At 38.6% G+C, this 23,217-nt stretch overlaps 1 protein-coding gene across 6 annotated transcripts in view; it reads right to left on the bottom strand.

Annotated features, from left to right (window-relative positions):
• Positions 1-23,217, bottom strand: part of utrn (utrophin) — a 222,703-nt gene that overhangs the window by 73,620 nt on the left and 125,866 nt on the right. For all 6 annotated transcript variants that reach the window (XM_051880130.1, XM_051880128.1, XM_051880126.1 and 3 more), the window contains 3 exons: positions 13,199-13,371; positions 10,601-10,757; positions 1,223-1,352 (listed from right to left, as the gene is read on the bottom strand). In XM_051880130.1, coding sequence (XP_051736090.1) covers positions 1,223-1,352; positions 10,601-10,757; positions 13,199-13,371 — 460 coding nt within the window. The remainder of the gene's footprint in view (positions 1-1,222; positions 1,353-10,600; positions 10,758-13,198; positions 13,372-23,217) is intronic.

The raw sequence follows: 23,217 nt of genomic DNA, 5'->3' as shown, positions 1-23,217 counted from the left end.
GAAGAATCATTTTCCGAGTCCAGACCTTAATTTCATTGAAAGTCTCTGGGATGTGCTGGAGGAGACTTTACAGAGTGCTCACCTCTTGCATTGTCAATACAAGATCTTGACCAAAAAGTGATGCACCTCTTGATGGAAATAAAAGTTGTGATGTTTTTTCCATCAAGAGGTGCATCATTTTTTGGTCAAGATCTTGTATTGACAATGTATATATAGACAGTTATTTCTTTACACACAGATGCAGAACGCACATGCTAGTTTGAAGCCAGCTGGAGTCTTTGCGCTGTGTTCAAGGGCAGCTTTTTGTTTCAGAGGCAGTCGACGCGAGCAGACAACACAGTCGGCTTTCGACACCGCCAGATTTTTGACCTCGGCTTGGTGTGTCATGGCCTTAAGTCAAATCTAAATCACTAAAAAAGGTTACAGCACAGCTCTCCTCAAGCAGCCACATGATTTAAGATGTCCTTCATGTCAACGGTTCAGGATGAGTTATGCAGCAAAGTTTAATATGTTGATTAAAAGTTTGTTCAAACCACTAACTCTCAGATGTGCAGCAGTAATAGTTCTGCTTGCCTTAGCAAACACTTTCTGCTCTAGATGACTCTGAAAGGCAGGAAACATTAAGCTTCAGGAAGTTGAAAAGAGGAAATAGCCTGCAGTCTGTGATCTGCCAATTAACCCGGTTTCAGTGGGCATTCGCACACTTCTCCTAAACGCTTGCTGGAGCACGTGCGCATGCGTACACGCTCGCACACACTCACTCTACAGCTCTTCTTCTATCTGATAGCTTGTGTCTGACGTTTGTCCTAAATTAGCTTTTCAAGCGGGTCCCAGCGGAAGTGTCCAGAGAGCTTGGGAACTTTCCAGACATCAGATACTGCAGTTAGGAGCGTGTTGACAGGAGGTGTCCGACTTATCAGAGAGTCACTTACATCAAAGAGCATCCCTTAGAGAGTGTCAAAATAAACTGCGCTGGTCTGGGTGGTGTGTGTCTGTGTGTTTGAGTGTGTGATGTTCTGATACTGGTCTAAGTTTCTTTTGCAGAGGGATTTTGAGTGCAGGACATTTATTGTAAAAGTTAATCTCTCCTTGCCTCATGGAGCACATGGATCAAAAACTCACGTTATTCATGGTATAAATCAAGACTTACATATTTTAGCCCTTTTCTCTCTCCTTCAATATCTGTGAGGATGGCAGGACCAAAGAAATAATGGACTCTCACCAGTTTTGGGTTGCAGGTTCTTGCGTGGCTCTTCGGGTCCTTCGATTGGCTGGTCGGCCAGAAACATGTGTGCCTGATCCAATGTGCTGAGTACTAAATGCTCACGCTCTTTAAGCTCCGCCCTCAGAGCCTGAAAACACAACCCATTAACACCACGTTACAACCTGTCAGTCAATAACGGCATTTAATTATGGAAAACAGCAGTACAGGAATAAGAAAAGAAAAAAAAAATGGTGGGAAAAACAATTAGCATTAGGAAAAACAGTTGACCAATCAACAAAGAGATAGAAACACAGATGGATGGATGGACTACATAGAGAAACAGATCAATAAAAATAGATTTAAATTAACAGTATGAAGAAACAACATCTCAAACATGATAGATATAGATAGATAGATAGATAGATAGATAGATAGATAGATAGATAGATAGCAACAGAACGACAGACATTTATTTTAAATATTAATAATCAGTGAAGCAAAAGATTGCTAAAAAAAAAAAAAAAAAACAACAACAACAAAAAAAAAAAGATTATGCCAGACTACTTTTAGTTTCCTTTTCATGAATTCCACTCTTTTAATCAGGCTTTTATCCCCATTATGTCCTTCGTAGTCTGTCATTATTTGACGTTATATCATTTCTTATGCAAGCTAGTACTCCATCCAAAGAGACAGGGAGAAAGAAAAGGTGTGTTTGTGTGAAAGCAGGAGATCAGTGAGAGCAAAGATGAAAAACAAAGAGATCAAGAAAAGGTGAGAACGAGGGCAGAGAAAGATTGATAGGGTGCACATATAAAAACGGACACTGAACTGCGATTGCAAGCACGATCTCGGAGGTCAAACGAGGCATTTCCGCAGGGTCGCAGGCAAATTAGCCAAACTAATAGCTGTTCCCTAACTCCGACAAAACTAATTCCTGCCTTCGGGCAGCACGGGACTTCTGTACAGCCAGACACACACACACACAATTAAATGAACAGACAAATCTCAGTAGAGAGGAAAACTGGATTACCATTCCTCTGATGGTTGGGCCCCTAAGGCTCGACTGGAGAGCAGGGTCACGACACCCTTCCACACTTCTGAAACGGTCGTTAAACAGTGCCGGAGGAAGTGATAAGCTTTTTAATTACATCCTGCTACAGTAAACCTAGCGAGCACCAGCCACACATTAGAGGCCCGAATGAGGAGAGAGAGGAGGAGGAGGAGGAGCGCTCCATTGAACAGCATTACTGAGACGTTAAGGGCCAATATTAAAGAATCATAAAGATTAGAGTAAGATGGACATATGAGGTCAAAGAAGATCATCACATATGATTGCGCAGCTTGCTGGCTGATACACAAAACTGAGTACACTGTATTGCCCTATTAGTCCACAGACTACTCAGATAAGGAAGTAAACTAGTGAATATCACCTACATTTGTTTCTCAGTGTTTCAGCTATGGCAGCATTAAACAGCCAAGCTGTGGCTGCACATCAACTCAATTCACTATTATTGTGTCAAGTTGTGATTTGCCTTGACAACCATAAAAATTGCAACACTCCTTCAGTTCATCATGCTGTGCTGTTCTGCTTTTCTCCATGTTTCTTGCTCTTCTTATAGTGAGTGCTCAAAGATATATACTATGGTTTAAATGCTATAACTAATTATATAGTTTCATTAAGGGTTCATTTGACACAAGATGAAAATTGTCATCGTTTACTCACCCTCCTGTCAAGCACAAGACTTTTGTTCATTTCTGAAACCAAAATGAGGATATTTTTAATATTCTCTCATTATTTTTGTCCATCCATTGAAAGTCCACACAAATAAAAGTCAATGTAACCAACAATTTCAAGCTTCAAGTTCATAAAGAGATCGTCAAATATATCCGAAGGAATGGAGCGGTTTAATCATGAAGATACATGATCTATATGATGAACAGAATTCATTTCAAACATTTATTCACAAATAAACACTGATTAACGCACATACATGGACCACAACATATGGTAAACAAAAGCTCAACCGTGCTTGCTTGACTTGGATTAAAACGCTCCATTCATATAGATATCTTTTAATGATGATTTTATGAAATTTTGAAGCTTGAAAGTTTTGGTTGCTTTGACTTTCAATGGAGGAAAACTCTTAGGTTTCAATTTTTGATTAAAAATATCATTTGTGTTTGAAGATGAATGGGTTTAGAAATGAGTTTTTTGATAAAAATTGGGTGAATTTACCCTTTATGATGGCGTTTATAGCTGAAACATGCCTTAGTAAATGATCTTCCAACATCAACGACCAAAAAAAAAAAATCAGGTAGCTCTTTCGTTTCTTCCTCTCTTTCACTAAAGATGATGACTGTTTCCACTTTTAAAGCCAAACAAGCATCACACCATCATCAGTGCTCTTCCTGAGCTCTTAAAACACTTTTGACGGACACAAACGGCCAAACACAAAAACGCACGTATTCACAGTCCTAAATGGCACATGATGAATAACCTCTGGTAATAGTGAAAGACCATTCAAAACCATCAAAAGGCAAACTACTCAACACATCCTGAACGCCTCTAAAAGACTCCCAAACAAGCACTCTAACGGCTTGTTTTTTGGGGGGACGCTGAATGTGGAGAGAGAGAGAGAGTGTGTATTGTTTGTCAGTTGTAGCAGCATCTTGCCCTTGACAGACTGAAGCTCAGGTCTAAGTTGCTGGAATGGTGCCAAAGTGCCATTTATTGCTATAGCAACGCACAGCGTCATAGCAACAATAATCACCTCAGCGCTGCTCTCTCCAGTCCAGAATAATGTCACCCTCAATCTTTAATTGAACTAAATAAACGGCGTCTATATAAGTCACAGTGCTCCAGGGTCTGTCGATTACCGGAGAAAAGGATTTTGTTGCTCATTTTGAAACCAACAGAAAATATGTCTTTAGTAAAGCACATACAGTTGGATCTCTAAGGGACGAGGCATGTGGAAGATTCAAAAGCAGAGAAGCTTGAATTTTTGTTAAAGCATTTATATGATTTCATCCGAACAGAATTGTGTGTTGTGAAAGTATTTTTTTTTTTTTGAAAATGTTGAAAAGTGTAGCAATGCGAGATGTGTTTGAGTGATTTTGTTCAGTTTCATACTTCTTTCTTGCACAAAGACAGGAAGCTTTTAACACTAAGGCAACACAGTCAAAGTCCTTGAAAGTTTGCTTGCTATCATGACATGCAGTTTAAAGATATACTTTACTGTTCAAAAGTTTGGAGTCAGTAAGATTTTTGAATGGTTTTGAAAGAAGTCTTTTCACAGTCTTAAATGCCATTCTGACGCATTCTTTTAAAATATGCTCATAACAATCTCAGGGTACAGACTCATGAAAAACAAGCTTAGATTCTTGTCAGCACAACATCCATCTGTCAGATATCACCTGCTCACAGTCCTGCATTAGACAGCTCTCTTAAAATTCAAAGGGTGTACTTATAAAAGACAACATAATTGGGCAATAGACACTTTTTGAATGGCTTCATTCAGGAGAAGCAGAGGGCAAAGTGTTTTAGTACAAATCAAATCATGAAAGACAGATGCATTCGCAATGATGGAGAATTTGTACTGTGCTTAAAATATCAGATAATGACTTTCCAATCCATTCAATATTGTGTAAATTGAAATCAATACTGGAGCATCAAATCAACATTAATTCATAACTTATGTCTTCACTGAAACTAGTAGACCGAAGACTGTCAGTATTTCAGACAGATAAAAACTTACGGCCCACCTCTGGTCAGGCTGAGTCTGTGAACGCTTAAGGGTCTTTCATCTCTTTATTACCTGCATAAAAGCGTGAATCGCCAGTGAATTCGTATCAGTCGTAGTGAGGTCATTCTTTCCTGTTTCAGGTCAGAAAAAGTCGGGCAGCTTTAATCAGTCCGAGAATTCAAGACTCAAATGATCAGGATAAATCACACAGACGGTGCCATTATTGAACAGAGCAGAGCCCGGCAAAGTAACAGCAATCAGTGCAAAGACAGTTTCCAACTTTTTTAAGGTCATTATTTCTCTTCTTGGGTGCCCGGACAGAAAAAAGAAAAAAGAAAAGGAAAAAAAAAAAAGTTACAGTGATGTGACTAATGCAGCATGATAGTGGTTATATAAGAGTTTCATGCAAAATTAGAAACTGTGTGCATATAAATTTCAGTCTGTTCTTCGCATTAAACGATCATGGCTTCAGAGGACTAAATAGCAAGTCTTATGGACTACTTTTATAGTGCTTTTTTGTCCTTGCTGGAGCTTGACAGCCTCTGGTCACTGTATGGAAAAGAACAGCTAGGACATTTATCTGGATGTTCAGTGGAAAAACAAGGTTTGAAATGATATGAGGGTAAATTACAATTTTCTTTTCAGTGTGAATTATTCCATTAACTCTTTCCCCACCATTGACTGAATTTTCCAGCTATTCATGTTTTCAGTGTCGTGCACGGGGGGGACCACATCACCAACCCCCCCAACTAAGAATGACACACATTGTCCCACTATCAGTTTTTTAGAGGACTTTCCTAAACTGTGATTGATAGTTTTAATTATGGCAGCAATAAAGGAGGCTTTTCTATTGGATAATTAGATGTATGATTAATAAACACCATTACTGAGACATTAATATGGGGGAATTCAGAAGAACCGTCCTCAAGAACTTCTTAAACTTTATTGCTAATAATAAAATGAATGCTGCGTGGGTAAATGACATAAATGAATATACCTCCACACGTACAGACACATTCAATATCTATAAAATGGAGAGAAACTAGTGTTGTACACCAGCTAAGAGGATCATTGTTAATTAACACACACACTATTATATATATATATATATATATATATATATATATATATATACACACACACACACATAACGATATATATCTCATTAGGTTCATTTTACTAAAAAAAGGTGCTAATTGTGCTTTTCATATACAGCTTTTAGTTTTTGAATTTTTGTCCCCAAATAAATGTCAACCCCGTTAACATCATTTTTTGGTGAATGAAATTAAATAATGAAATAAAATAAATATTTGTTAATATTAATATTTGAGGAAGTAAAACTCTCCAAGAATGTTTCCTTTTCGTGTCAGTTTAATAACATCTGTTATTACTTGGATTCTCAGAAGATGAGCTCAATGTCAACTCTGTTACCATGATTTTGATTCATAAACAACTTTAAAATTGGATATTTTATGGAAGTACTAGCATCAAATTATCTTTTTAACAAGCACCTTGTAGTTTCAAGCTCTGAGCACAAGGCTTGTAATGTCAAATTAAACTGTGAATATTACTGTAAAGACTGTGTAAATTAATTTAAACCCTGTTACCTTTCCAAAGGCATAATTATATCACAACCTATATTTATTAATATAAGTATAAGTAAAATATAATAATTTAGTCTGAGATTGCACAATTAATTAAAACTTATACATTATTTAATATAAAAAGTCATACAAAAATGTACTCTGAAAATCACCTTTTCAAAATTGAAAAGCCACTGTTTCCGTTTCATCAAATGACCTCGTTATACTCAATTAATCTGGGAATAAAGGTCATTCCGATTGGCGCGTCTCTCTAACTGGCTCAGTGTCTTTATCGCTGGAAGTTTTCAGACAGACAGTGTGTTTGGCTCTTCTAAGTCTCTCAGACCTCACACAAATTATTCATTTTCACTTCCATCTCGTGTTCTGGGGCGCTCTATCCTGGTCGCCCGCTTGGCACAGCACACTAATCAGCCGTGACGTGTTCAAAAGGCCTGGCGTTTTGTACCCACGCGGCTAAAGCTCTTACCAGGGCAGCCGGCTCAAAGACAATCTATTATAAGAGCCAGAGAAAAAGATGAGGTGGCGAGAGAGAGGAAGAAAGTCAAAATGGGGGGCAATCTTTCTCTTCGCTCCAGAGAATCATTAGTCAAACTGTCTGAGAAAGGGAGAGAGAGAGCATAACCAAACTGTCACAGACTTGTTACAGTTTCAACCTTCCTGCCACCTTCCCATAATTCCCTGCGGTGGTTTTGTCTGGTGTGTTCTCAGCGCTGTAGGTATTCCTACATCAAACAGCAGAAAGAAGCCAGAAAATGCCCAGAACATGCCATTAAACATGCCACAAATCCTCCTTAAACAGGTCTTAATTATCAGATGCATATCTAGGATCTGTGTATGTAAACGTTTAAAAACATTATGTTTTCGAGTAAAGGTGAGAGGGTAACCGGTCTGATTGTTCTGTTCAGGCCTGCTATCAGCTTGATTACTGTCATTATCACAGACAGTTAATGACACCTTTTGGTGATTTATTTCGCTGACACACTGATCCAAACACACGACCAGAATATAACTGTCCAAAATGAGGATTTAACAGAGTAGCGTAAACACTATTATTCCCTGCAGGGGAATCTGACGAGATAATGAAATGCCGGAGAAGGAGAAAAAAAATGTGTTGAAGATAAGATGGAAAGGAGAGACAAGATAAAATAAGAGAGGCAAAATGAGACAGAGGATAAGATCAGAGAAGACCGAAGAGAAGAGGAAACGAGAGGAGAGGTGATGAGACGAGAAGAGAGGAGAAGAGACGAGAGGAGAGGTGATGAGACAAGAGGAAAGAAGAGGTGATGAGATGAGAGTAGACGAGATGAGAGGAGAGGTGATGAGACGAGAGGAGATGAGATGAGAGAAGAGGTGACGAGACGAGAGGAGAGGAGCGGTGATGAGAGGAGAGGAGAGGAGAGGAGACAAGACAAGAGGAGAGGAGACAAGAACGGGCGAGACGAGAGGTCATGAGATGAGACGAGAAGAGATGAGAGGTGACGAGACGAGATGAGGGGAGATGAGATGAGAGGAGACAGGACGAGAGGAGACAAGAGGAGAGAAGAGAAGACGAGACAAGAGGAGAGGAGATGAGGAGGGGCGAGATGAGAGGTGATGAGATGAGAGGAGACAATATGAGAGGAAATGAGACAAGAAGAGACGAGAGGAAACAAAAAGGGCGAGACGAGAGGTGATGAGACGAGAGGAGATGAGACAAGAGGAGACGGGACGAGAGGTGAAGAGACGAGATGAGAGGAGATGAGACGAGAGGTGACGAGACGAGATGAAAGGAGATGAGAGGAGATAAGATGAGAGGAGAGGAGACGAGACGAGAGGTGACGAGATGAGGAGACTAGACAAGAGGAGAGGTGATGAGATGAGATGAGAGAAGAGGTGATGAGATGAGAGGAGATGAGACGAGACGCAAGGTGATGAGACGAGAGGAGACGAGATGAGACGAGACGCAAGGTGATGAGACGAGAGGAGACGAGAGGAGACTAGACGAGAGGAGAGGTGATGAGATGAGATGAGAGAAGAGGTGATGAGATGAGAGGAGATGAGACGAGATGCAAGGTGATGAGACGAGAGGAGACGAGATGAGACGAGACGCAAGGTGATGAGACGAGAGGAGACGAGAGGAGACTAGACGAGAGGAGAGGTGATGAGACAAGAGGAGATGAGACGAGATGAGAGGAGATAAGAGGTGATGAGACGAGAGGAGAAGAGATGAGCGGAAAAGAGGAGACAAGATGACATGAGACTAGACGGGACAAGAGGAGACGAGAGCAAACTAGAGGAGAGGATACAAAAGGAAACAAGGCAAGACATGACGAAAGAAGAGGAGACAAGATGAGATGAGAGGAAACAAGACAGACAGGATCTCAGTGATTAGAGGAGATGAAAGATGAGACAAGACGAGACAGGAAACAAACAAGAGAGAGTAGATGAGAGTAATGAGAAAAGATGAGATGAGAAGATAAAATGATAAAGAGACAAGACAAATGAGAAATGAAATATATAAGACAAAGAGAAAAAAAAAAAAAAAAATGAGACCGGGCAAACAGTAATAAGAAGAGACATGAGAGGAGAGAAGACAAGATGAGAAGATAAAGAGACAAGAGACACAAGATGGGACAAAGATGAGACAAGATGAGATGAGGGGAGAAAATGAGAAGAGAAAGACATGAGAGAAACATACAAAATGAGATGAGACGACACAGGAGATTTGAGAAAAGCGAGATGAGACAAGATGACGAGAGAGGAGAAGAGACAATGAGAAGAGAAGAGGAAGGTACAAAATTAGATGATATGATACAAGAGAGGAGACAAATGCCGAAGAGACAAGATGAGAGAGGAGAAGAGATAAAATGAGAGAGGAAAAGAGACAATAAGAAGAGAAAGATATGAGAGATATGAGAGTACAAAATGAGATGAGATGAGGCAAGATGAGACGAGAGCACAAACAAGCTGAGAAGAGAGAGATGACAGAGGAAAACAGACAATGAGAAGAGAAATATATGAGAGAGAAAGGCACAAAATGAGGTGACAAGTTAGCAAGAGAGAGACTTGGCAAGAGAAAAGTTTAAAAAAATGAGAGTAGCGAAAAGAGACATGATGAGATTAGAGAGGAAGAGAGACAACGAGCCGAGCGAGAAGACAAAGTTTATAAAATGAGATGAGAGAGGTGATGAAACAATGAGAAAGACAACGCATGCAGGGCAGAACTATGCCATTACCCTCTACCGATGCGCACTGAGAAACGAGCCATCAAATTTTGGAAAAATCTAAAAATGAGTGACCCCAACTCTTAGGATTGAAAGTCCTTAAAAACATGAAACGAACAGTGAAAAAAGTCCCCTGATTCAGATGGTCCTGAAGCTGCAAAAACAAACAACAACAACAAAAAAAAAACAGCCAGCATCAGGACACCGAAACACTCATCTACAAAATTCGGGCCAACCAAATTATAAAAGCACAAAAAAAAAAAAAAATAAATAAAATCTTACTGATTGGACTGAAACAACAGAAAAACAAAGTAAACTGGAATGTTATTTGGCCCTAAACAGAGACTACACAACAGCAGAATATCTGAGCACAGTGAAAGACTGTAAATTAAGAAGAAGAATGACGAGGTACAGACTGAGCAATCACATGCTGACTGTAGGGCAAATATCGACAGAAGTGAGCCGCATCTGTTCTAGATTCACTGTAAACATTAAAAATACTTTGGCAATATATTGTAACAATTGTCATGCCAATAAAGCACATTTTGAATTGAACTGATATGTTAGAGAAAGGTGCAAAATGAAACGAGACAATACTAGAGAGAAGACAAGTTGAGAAGATTAGAGTGCGAGAAAAGAGTTGACAATGAAAAGATAATATGAGAATATGAGATATATGAGTTACAAATGAGATGAGTTGAGCTGAAAAGAGAGATGAGACAAGATGAGATGAAACCAAGACAAAATACACAAGATGGGAGGAGACAAGATAGCAGTGAGTCAATATGAGAAAGGAGAGGAGGCGATCTGAGCCTGTGTTTGTGTTAGCGTTGCGTGTGCTCTCACCGTGCAGTGGGTCTGCTGCTGCAGTAGTGTGGGCACATCTCCTCCGATGGGCATCTGTTTGTTCAGCTCTTCATCCTTCACACTGATCCAGCGCCCCAGTTCTTCCAGTACTGACAGAAGCCTGTTCCAGCGCTCAGCACTGGCCTCCAGATGAGCCCTGCGCATGTTTAAACATTCATTTAAATAATACAAATCTTACTACTACATTAAGATGTTAGATGTTAGATTACTACTAGATTAAGATGTTAGATTATGTATGCATCAGGATTTTCCTACGAACACAGTTAAACAGGAAAACTTTCCAGCAGACTTTCTCTGTACAAAATGTAACAGTTGAAACTGTGTGTGTGTGTGTGTGTGTGTGTTAATACAGAGCTCGACAGTGTGTTCATTTCACTCGAGTTAAACACTTCCACTGGCATTAATATTGGCACAAAAACTGTGCGATGGGAGCTTCATGGAATGGGTTTCCATGGCCGTTCAGCTGCATGCAAGCCTCACATCACCAACTCCAATGCCGAGCGTCAGATGGAGTGGTGTAAAGCACAACGACATTGGACCCTGGAGCAGTGGAGATGTGTTCTGTGGAGTGACGAATCACTCTTCTCTGTCTGGCAGTTGAATGGGCTTGGTGGATGGTGTCTGGGTTTGGTGGATGCCCAGAGGACATTACCAACTGTAAAATCTGGTGGAGAAGTGATGATGGTATGGGGCTGTTTTTCAGGGGTTGGGATATAGGCCTCTTACTTCCAGTGAAGGGAAATCTTAATGCTTCAGCATTCTAAGACATTTTGGACAATGCTATGCTTCCAACTTTGTGGGAACAGTTTAGGGATGGAAGAATTTTGGAAGAACGTGCTCTACAGGACACTCTACAGTGGAAAGCCTTCACAGAAGAGTGGAAACTGTTATAGCTGTGAAGGAGGACCAACTCCATATTAATGTATATGTATTCAGAATGCGACGTAATTACAGTCCCTGTTGGTGTGAAGGTCAGGAGTCCCAATACATTTGTCCATATATAGTGTATTTTGGAGCATGGAATGGAATCAATCTTTATAGCAAAATCTTTATGAAATTTCATGTCATATAAAGTCTTAAATATCTTAAATGATATAACATAATGGTCATTTTAAGAGGTCTTATATTTGGGGATGGAAAAACAGGAACCACAATACAGCCCAATGTGATTATTAAAGTTTAAAAAGCTGTTCCTTCAGGTCAGTCCTATGTTCATAATAAAAAAATCAGTTTAAATGTCCGATGTATTATCTTGTCCTTTTAACAGTTAAGGGGTTTTCCCATGACTGACAGTGCTAGTCAAAGCATTTGTCAGTTGCGTCTTGTTACGTGTTCACAACAATTCAGTCTTTTCAATGTAAAAGTCTTCGCTACTGACTGACACACTCATAAAGGCAGTCTTTGCCGCCATCTAATGGCGTAATAATGTAACTTCTGTTGCTGTTCACGGTCAGGGACTATTTTTTCCGGCAGAAGGGAGGCTTTTAGTGAAACTTTACTTCATGAAAGTTGCATTGATACATATTTTTGGCTTTAATATTTGTATTGTGGGGCAACTCCGCTTCGCGTCGTGCCTAACAAAGCACTTCAGCTGTGACTTATTCACAATACAGCACAGCCTCTCATACCTTATTGCTTACATATTGTTTAGGATCTTGTTGATGAATTGTGACAATGTTTACTTTATGTTGTTTATATTGTAATATAATGTAGATCAGTGCTGGGCAACTCTGGCCCTCGAGATCCACTTTCCTGCAGAGTTTAACACCAATCCTAATCAAACACACCTGAACAAGCTAATCAAGCTCTTCAGGATTACTAGAAAGATACAGGCAGGTGAGTTTGATCAGGCTGCCCCAGAGTTGATGTAGAATTGTAAATGGTTGCTTTCATCTTTTTAAATGATCAACTGGCAATAGTAAAGCATAGAAAGTGTTCCTATGCATTTCAGGCTTTTTTTATTAAAAGTCCTGCATTATGCATAAAAGTTTTTTTTTTTTTTTTTTTTTTTTTTTTCTGGTAGCTGTCAAGTGTACTTTTTGTGTTTTAATAAATTAAATAATTTTGCATTTAAATGTGTTTTTGTGTCCCTTTTTTAAGAAAAAAAAAACAACAAAAAAAACAAAAACAAAAACAAAAAACATTATTTGATTATTATTATTATTATTTAAATTTGGTCCCTAAAATTTTCCAACTTAGGAGCACATGTGCACCTTAGAGAAAAAAGTAAGTGTCAAGCCCTGTTGTTAATGGACGCATCAGCAAGACTTGTAATTATGCATGTTCACTAATTAGCGCCTAATTAGCTTTAATAAAACAGCAGACATTAGAGCACACAATTACATTGTTTTCCTCACACAAACACACACACTCTCTTGTTAGTCCATTTACCCTTTGAAATGGCACACATTTACAACAATTATGTCTGTTCTACACACACACACACACACACACACACACACACAGCTGCTCAATTTGACAAGGCAACAGAAACACGGCTCCATCTGTCCTTACCAGTGACTCGTGATGATTTTCATGTGACCTTAACATGAACGTGTGCATCTGTGTGTGACTGACCGTATATTGGCAGATTTGGCCTTCAGGTCGTTCCAGCGCTGGTTCATGTCATCCAGTCTCTGCTGGAGGAATACTGCCTCCTCTGAGCTCCCCAGAGCCTTCACCATCTTCATCTTATTCCCCTCCACACTCCTGAAAACATCATTATGAGCCTCGATCTCCGCCTGGATGTCCTACACACACAGAGGGAGACAGAGAGTGCTTTAATTACACCGTTATCACCTTCATTATGTGGATTCGTTAAAGGGAAAGATAAATAAATCAACAAAGGAAGAGATGCTTCCACACCTTCTCCGCTGAGAGAAAAATACACAATTAAAGCTGCCAATCTGATACTGAACCTCTCCACACAAGCACAAATCAAACTAAAGATAAATCACATTACTCGTGAAAGTACACATGAAGATACTGAGCACACAATCTAGTCACTTTTTTAGTATAGTTCAGTTTAGCTTCAGTTTTATGGCAAATAGATTTTATCTAAATATAATTTTAATGTCTTTTTTTTAGTTTATTTAATTTCAGTAGATTACATAACACAGCACAACACATTGCACCACTTGCTGATAATGATAACACAAGTTATCATAACCTGCATCATGTTTAAAACCAAATAGTAATAATCAAACTGCCTTCAAAGTTCACTATTCAAACACTGATTTCCTGTCAATCAAACGTGTGATTTCTGCCACACAGCTAAACTGTAACTAATGTCACTCTGGGTATTTATGATACATCAACATCGATAGATTGATTGGATGCCTGTGTGGTTCCTTGGCAGTTATCTGACAGGATATACTGATAGTCAAAGTATTTTTTAATGGCCATTTTTTGGATTTTGGAAATACTGCACCACAATCATGCTAATAAAGCTTGTTTGAATTTGCCAGATTGAGGCATGTTGAGTAGAGGACAGTAGATGGAGGGTTGGGTCTTTTCCAGTTCATTTGCAAAGTGCTCTCTGCTATTTAACTCTCTCACTCTGTCACTCCTTTAAAGAAAATATACCAGAATACCAATGAATACAAACAACAACATACTGCTGAGACAACACACATGAGAAATGAAATAAAGTAGTGAATTCTGTTGAAGGTCCCAATAGAAAGACAGTTCACACAGACCAGAAAATAAACAAGTAAACAATTTATACGTAGATTGATTTTCTAGCCTGCGAACTTAGATTGTAAGACTGTAATACACGGTTTGACTGATAAATAAAGTGACTTAAATTCTTATTTAAGTGACAAACTGGTCTGTTCATGAACATCTAGATTACTGGATACAGAATGTCCTAAACATCAAAACCTTTAGTAAAAAAGAAAACAAACTTTGTAAAACAAAACAAAACCAAAACACTAAACAAAACTAAACAATAAACAAAACAAAACAAAAAAAATGGAAATATTTCAAAGATTTGATATCGCAAACCTCACAAACTTTGTAAAACAAAACAAAACACTAAACAAAACTAATCAAACAAACAAAATGGAAATTTTCAAAGATTTTATGCCATGAACCTCACAAACTTTGGAAAACAAAACAAAAACAAAACACTAAACAAAACTAAAATAAAACTTGAAATATTTCAAAGATATGATTCAAATAACCTCACAAACTTAGGAAAACTAAATCAAACCAAAATATTAAACTAAACTAAACAATAAACAACAACAAACTCCAAAACAAACTTTAAATCTTGTCACAAACCTCACAAATTTTGTAATGCAAAACTAAACAAAAACAAAACTAAAAAAGGAAAATATTTCATTAGATATTGATTTGATATCAGGAACCTCACAAACTTTGGAAGACAGAACAAAACAAAAATATTAAGCAAAACTAAACTCCAAAACAAACTTGAAATCTTTCAAAGATTTGATGTCATGAACCTCAAATCCAGTGTCAAATGCAAAAGATGCTGTCTGGTAAATGGTGAATAGGCACGTCGCCCAGAATATACATATGATACTACTCGGCTTGGCTCGGCTCGCTTTACTTTCGGTTTGCTTTTCCACTGCAGTTTAGTATCGCTTCAAAGTGAGTGGAATTATAGACTGATCATTATAGTTGTGCCGCCTTTACTGCCGTGGATCTGCTCCTCATCTCCCAACGAGTCTGCACCTCATCTATTGACCACGATACAGCCTTTTCTTTTTTCGAGTTGTGTGCGACGGTCGTATAAAGCAAGTCGTTTCACGAACAAATGATACTGCGGTGGCTGTTACTGGCTATTTAAATCTAGCAGGTTTGGTGTCTTGTGTTTCAAATCCAATGACGCTGGTAGTGACGATTCTCTCTGACCAATCAGTGATTTGCAGTGTTTACACGTCACATTTAGTATCGGTATGGCACGCTTGGAACCTCAACCGAGGTGGTACTATTTAAGCGAGCTGTACCATTCCGCACCAAGCCGTCCCATGCAGTGGAAAAGCGCCAAAAAGTGAGCCGTACCAACCATACCATGCAGTGGAAAAGCGTCAATAGTCAGCCAATCAGATCTGAGCTTGCAATATGCATCAAATGGTCAGTGAACAGACTGTAGGCGATCCATTGGTTATGCTGTCTAATTTTAAACTATATGGTTTAGGTAATGCGTTTGCATGTATGTGTAAAATCATGTTAGGAGATGGCCTGATTCACATGTACAAATATACACTGTAACCAGTAGACTGAAGCTTCAACACACAGCATGTTTCTGGGCTCTGTTTCACAGAGAACATTCATTTCTGCTGTTCATCTGTTATAGTTCTTAATGAAATATTTAACTGTGATCAATTCAATCACGAGCCCCGCACACACTAAAACTCCCTCATCTGGCAGTCTGACCTATTAAACGAAGCAATAAAAAAAGCTTTTCTTGTTAATAAAGTTAAATAATTGCTTCTCGATCATAAAGACTCCCTAGAGCTGTCGTTCAGCGTGCTCTCATTTAACCAGACTTGCCCACAAACCCGAGAGGGAGAGAGAGACAGAGAGACACAGGTTAAAAGGGAAAAAAGAGTGACATTTTCATGTTTGACCTTTCACTGTTGGTCGACGGAAGCATCCTCATCGACTAACACACACATACACACCCAGAGAGAGAAACCCTCTTCAGTGTAACAAACTTCAACAGGTGGAAGATGCTCTTTAAACTCAGAGTGTTTTGAAATCCCTCTCTTTCCTGGAAGCAGTTATTGCACAGATAGTCACTTTGGATAAAAGTGTCTGCTAACAGTACACTTAACACTACAGTCCCATCCAGCAACCTGAGGCTGAGTATCTGATCAAGGGCATAATTGGGATAGTTGACAGATCAGACCTTAAAGGACATTCTTTACAGTTCAGGAAAATGTTTTTTTCTTTTGCATATTAGTGACAAAGAGATCACTGTGACACTCACAGCAATATATGCACAAGACTATATACACAAGGCCAAACCGTCTACCTTAATGAACTGTCACAAAAACTAGAATTTGTTCCTCATGTTTTAGTTTTAGTGCTTTAAAGGATTAGTTCACTTCAGAAGTAAAAAAGAATTTTTTTTTTTTTTTTTTTTGAAAATGACGTTTTTTCTAGATAAGACCCTTATTCCTCATCTGGGATCGTGTAGAGCCCTTTGAAGCTGCACTGAAACTGACATTTGAACCTTCAACCCGCTGAATCCAGTGAAGTCCAATATATGGAGAAAAATCCTGGAATGTTTTCCTCAAAAACCTTAATTTCTTTTCAACTAAAGAAAGAAAGACATACACATCTTGGATGACATGAGAATGAGTAAATTATCAGGAAATTTTAATTCAGAAGTGAACTAATCCTTTTAGTAAAACAATTTTCCACATGTGTGTCGCCACATGGTGTTCTGGAGGAAAAAGCAAACTTACGGCATTCTAGATAAACCTCTAAAGCTAAATTTTCCAAAGACACATAAGTTGGAAATTTGATCTGGGGTAGATCATTTGAGTAAAGGTCAAACTATCATTCTTACAATTAAATTTAGACAATCTATAGGGATGAACAATGTATTTGTTCCAAAACAGTTATTGCCCAATACTCACTCGCTCGCTCGCTCTCTCCCATCCATCCATCCAAATACTGGCTATATATTGGCCGTATTGGCTATATTATATATATATATATATATATATATATATATATATATATATATATTAGTGGACATTAATTATTCTTTTTTATTAATTTTTATTTATTCAGCATACATTTTTATATTAGATATTTATCGGTCATATAAAATAATTATAATTACTGCCTTATCAGTATCAACTACAATTTTAGAAACACTAGATTTACAGTGTCTATGTTACACATGTAGTTACTATAGAAATAACAATATATTATTCATAATTACAATTAGCAACTAACAAAACCCCAACCCATGTTATTAATAACAATGTTATTCTACTATCATTGACACAGTTATAGTTTTTAAAATTTTGAATTAGATTTAATTTATATTTTCTGCTTTCACTTAAATTTAGTTAAAGTTTTAGTAATTTTGTTGCATGTTTTTGTCATTTTTATTATAGTTGTTTTTTTGTTTTTTTTTTAATATTTCTATGTAGTTTTTATTAAGTTTTAGTTTTAGTTTTTTAGTACTTCAACTCAAACTAAACGGAAATGAAAAATGTTGCCATGTCAGCTAACTGAAATACAATAATTTAAAGTTTTTTTGGTTACACTTTATTTTAAGGTGTCCTTGTTAGAGTGTAATTCTAAGTACTGTAAGTAAGTACTAAGTAATATTAACTAAATGCACTTACTATAGGGTTAGGATTATGGGTTTGTTTAGGGTTAGTTACATGTAATTATGCATAATGTACTGTTATTACTATATTAACTACATGTAACGTAACAAGGACATTGTAAAATAAAGTGTTACCATGTTTTTATATTTGATTTTATTTCAGTTTGTTTTAAGCTTTTTTTTTTTTTTTTTATTTTTGGTTTTAGTTTTAATTCCATTTAATGATAATAACTTGGTTAAGCACATGATGTTAATTAATATTACTCAGTACTTATTTGTGTAATTACATTGAAACCACTTTTAAATAAAGTGTAACCAGAATTTAAATTTTATTGGTTCATTCCCAATGATCTATTATATTGAAGTTCCTGATATAATAACCAAGAAACCGGAGAGGAACTGCAAGTTTTCATTCGCATTAGCACTTGTGTATCTTTGGGATCAGACCACCCTGTTCAATTCCTCCACATTCAAACAATCCAGAAGCAAATCTGAAAATACCTCCTCAAACTTCTTCAGCAACTCCTGCAAGCTGAAGTTCAGACCAACCATCATGATCTCCGTCTATCTCTACCGCACTACATTCCAGAACGCTGGAGACGGAGAGAAATCTGGCAGCGGATCAGTGTCCTCTGGGGGTCCACACATGCATAATACAGCTTATTATATGCAGGAACATCTGTGGAAGAGCACAAACACATCACGGCTTCAACGTCTGCCAGCGTGGAGCAGAGCCTCAGCGGGAGCCGGCGCGCCTGTGCCGTAGGTCCATCGCTTTGAGCCAAGAGCCGCATGCTCCAGTGTTTGATGGGTCTTGATCAATGCTCAGGACGGTGTGAGGTAAAGGCCCGGCTGTTGGAGGTAGACTGAAGAAGAAATTCAACCAAATATCCAACTGATGGTTCAGTGATCTGGAGATGATTTTGCCGCTCTACTCACAAAGATCTCCCAAAGCGCACACACACACGCTCTCCTACAGACGCACACAGAAAGCGTCTTGTTCTTCCTCTAAGTTCCTGTGTCCCTCGGGCAAGCGTTCGCAGTCAATTACATGCATCAAAGAGGCTCTGTGTGGTTCATGCTGGCGGGCAGAGCAGGAGAGCAGCACGGCTGCGGAAAACACAGACTCAGCTAGCCAAGAAGAACACTGAAGATCTGATCTCGAGGAGAACATCTCCATATCTAGACATAAGGACAGGCTAGAAGCAGCTGATCTGTGTGAGGTGTGAATGTGACGGTCTTCATCTTTGCGTTCACAAGTCCACTCTGATCTTCACACTTGAAGAAAATCCATCTAGACAGAGTTCTGAGATGACCTTTTCCTCCTGGATGTAAGGATCAGATCTCCGCAGGCTGCTTGAGGCACATTTCCAGAACTTCCCAAAGTTTCCCTAAAACTCTCAGGCTGTCCACCTTTCTCCTCTCCTCCTGTTCTTCTCTGACTGCTGGCTCCCAGAGTTGACTTTTCCCTCTCTCTCTCTTCCACTCGTCTTTCCCTCCAGTGGCAGCTGTTTATTATTTTATTCAGCATCCTCTGTTTCCCCTCCTCTTTCCCTCCACTCCAAACTAACACACATACACACACACCCACTTCCTGAAGGGCCCCACCATGAAAGAGAGAGAGCACAGTGTCGAAAATGAAAAAGAAGAATGTTCAACTAGAAGGTGAAGGTGGGAAAGACAATGTTTCATGAAGTATCGCAACAACTTCAGCATCTGTGAAAGTCTGCAGCTTATGAGCGAGAGAGAGAAATAAAAGCCAATAAGCACAAGTACGTGACAACACTACATGTGATGTGATCTAGAGAATCAACTTCTATTTGAAGTAATATTTGTGTACAAATATCTGATAAACATCTTAAACAAGCTAAATCAGGAACATTATAAATAATAACTGTCGCAAAGTCATTTGCTGAACTTTTTAGTGACAAATCATATATTGTGACTTACTGCAGTGACATACTGAGATCTTTGCCAATATTGTGAATATTGTGACACGAGACAGTGACATTTTATTGATATTGTGAATTATTGAGACTTATTGCAGCAGCAAAGTGAAACATTGTAGATTAGGGCTGCACAATTTATCGCGCAATATGAAAAATAACATTGAAATCGCACTTAAACGCGATTCTTAGTGCGATTATGAAATCGCAAAGGCTGCGACTGTTTTTTTATGCGCAGCTTGTCAATGAAATATGGCTCCAAATGCTGATCCATCTGAAAGCACTGCGAGTTTGAGTCACTTATAACGTGCATTTGAAAAAGCAACACGCGTTAACATCTTCCCAGACATGAGAAGCATTTATTAACATCTTGTCCAACAAAAGACAACATTTAATAACATGTTTTTACTCCAAATTCACTTCATAACGACAGTTGAGCATCCTTCTGTGAGATGATGTGGCTCTTACACAGAATAAGGCAGTCATGTGTTTATTAGTCATGTTTAATCAATCAAAGCGTTTCAATCTTCTGTTCATTCAGCTACAGCGATAGTATGATTCCCATATGGATTTCCTGGAATGACGTGTGTTATCTACTTCTGCGTCAGAGCATATTTGGAGTTTCAGCGCAAGAGCACCCTCTGGCTTTCAGATGGAGAAGCATTTACTACTGATCACAGAACCGTACAGCTCTGACAAGCTGCGCATAAAATAATCGCAGCCTTTGCAATCGCGGCGGTTTAATCGCGATCAGTAGATCAGCAGTTTCTGAAACACTCAGCATCAACAACCATGACACGTTCAAAGTCACTTAAATCACCTTTCTTCCTCATTCTGATGCTCAGGTTGAACTTCAGCCGATCGTCTTGATCATCTCTACAGGCCTAAATGCAAGTTGCTGCCATGTGATTGGCTGATTAGACATTTGTGTTAATGAGCAGTTGAACAAGTGTACCTAATAAAGTGGCCAGTGAGTGTACAGTTATTATACAAGAATATACAGTACATAGAGATAAACTGCAGATTTTATGCAGACAAATTGCATCCGAAAGCAGGTACATAATCCAGATATTAGAACTTATTTCAGAGACACATGTAGTGATGCTGCAGATATTGTAACATATTCCAGCAAATATAGTTGACATGTTGCAGTAAAGACTCTAAATTACATTGTCCAGACGAACAGACGTCTGTTTCACAGACATGTACCAAAATTAACCATGGTTTTATTATAGTAAAGTTTAGTAACCATGTTTCTTTGGCAGATTGATTACCATTTGTATAACCAAAGTTTTACTACAAATACCATGGTTGAACTATGGTTATTGTAGCAAAACCATGGTTTTATTTGTAGCAAAACCATGGTTAATTTTTATAAGGGGTACTATCATGGAATCGCTCTCCTCTCAAAAGTCTGGGTTTATCACTGACCTTTGGTTCAACAAACAAGTCCGACAGACTATAATACTAAAAATCACTCTCATGTTCCCCTCTTTCACACTTGTGCTTTTTTTTCCCCATTTGTTGCCAATATTTCACTTTTCCTTTAGATATCAGCAGCTATTCCTTTCTCTGCAGCGCTCGGGAGTTAAACAGCCTCACTCAGAGCTCGTCAAAGTGTGTGTGAGTGTGTGTTATGCTTCCTTTGAAATTCATAACGTACATATGGGCTCTTTCTTGGCTTGTCTAAATACATAAAGTCAGCATGTCAGGGGCCATGTGGTCCGAACTTACACACGCTCACTCTAAAGCAGCCAGGAGCAAAGACAGAAGACAATTGTGAATATTCATGAGCGAACCTCTTTTGAAGTGCCTTTACTTCATTAGTGCATTTACATAATGAATATCCAGCGCGGCACGTTTGATGTGTGCCTGTGTGTGAGAGAGTAAACAAACCCTGCTGGATTACAATCAAATCAGGATATGAATATGTGTAACACATAATAGTTCATGATTTAATACATGTGAATGCTTGTTTACGCAAACAAAAGTAATGCAGATGATACGACAGAGTAGAAATAAACACACAGATACATCAGCGCTCAGTGGGGCTGCTTCAAAACACTGGGTGGAGAATAACCCAGAACTGACTGAACGAGGAAAGCGGGCGAAGGGGGAAATCAGAGGGTGATGGGTGAATGGGAACATGAGGAAAAAGTTTCACAGCTCTGGGAATTATGGGAAGACAACTAATAAAGCAAAGTTTGAACCGAGGAGAGTGGTTTGACTCACAGACACTCAAACCATGTTTCAACATGACTATTGTTCATGAACGGTTTAACTTCATTAGGAGAGCATATCTTCATGCACATTTGAACGCATTGCATGCGTACACAAACAAACACAAACGCACATGCGCGCACACACGCGCACACACACACACACACACACACACACACACACACACACACACACTTTGATCTTGTGAGCTGTGATGGAGCAGATTTCTTTGCAGTTATTTCTAACAAACATCTGAGTCCAGTCCACATGTGCAACTCACTGATAATGGCGTGTGTGTGTGTGTGTGTGTGCGTGCGTGTGTGTGAGAGAGTGTGTGTGTGTGTGAGTGTGTGTGAGAGTGTGTGAGAGTGTGTGAGGTTAGCTATAGCTTGTGGACAAATGTCCCTAAATGTTGGCTAAATCTGACAAAACCTGAATAAACTGACTGAAACAACAATGGATTTTAAGAAATTCATTCTACTCTTAAAGGGGACCTATAATGCCTCTTTTCACAAGATGTAATATACAGGTGCTGGTCATATAATTAGAATATCGTGAAAAAGTTCATTTTTTTTATTGTAAATTATTTTAAAAAATGAAACTTTCATATATTCTAGATTCCCTACATGTAAAGTAAAACATTTCAAAAGTTCTTTTTTGTAAATTTGTTGATTAGAGCGTACAGCTAATGAAAGTCCAAAATCCAGTATCTCAAAATATTAGAATATTTACATTTGAGTTTCATTAAATGACCATCCCTACAGTATAAATTCCGGGTATCTTTTGTTCTTTGAAACCACACTAATGGGGAAGACTGCTGACTTGGCAATGGTCCAGGAGACAATCATTGACACCCTCCACAAAGAGAGTAAGTCACAGAAGGTCATTACTGAATGGGGTGGCTGTTTACAGAGTGAAATATCAAAGCATATTAAATGCAAAGTTGACTGGAAGGAAGAAATTGGGTAGGCAAAGGTGCACAAGCAATAGGGATGACCGCAAGCTTGACAATACTGTCAAGTAAAGCCGATTCAAACACTTGGGAGAGCTTCACAATGAGTAGAATGAAGCCGGAGTCAGCACATCAAGAGTCACCACACTCAGACATC

The sequence above is a fragment of the Ctenopharyngodon idella genome, chromosome 22, assembly GCF_019924925.1.
Source record: "Ctenopharyngodon idella isolate HZGC_01 chromosome 22, HZGC01, whole genome shotgun sequence".
NCBI lineage: Eukaryota > Metazoa > Chordata > Actinopteri > Cypriniformes > Xenocyprididae > Ctenopharyngodon > Ctenopharyngodon idella.
This window is presented reverse-complemented; position numbering and strand designations above follow the sequence as displayed.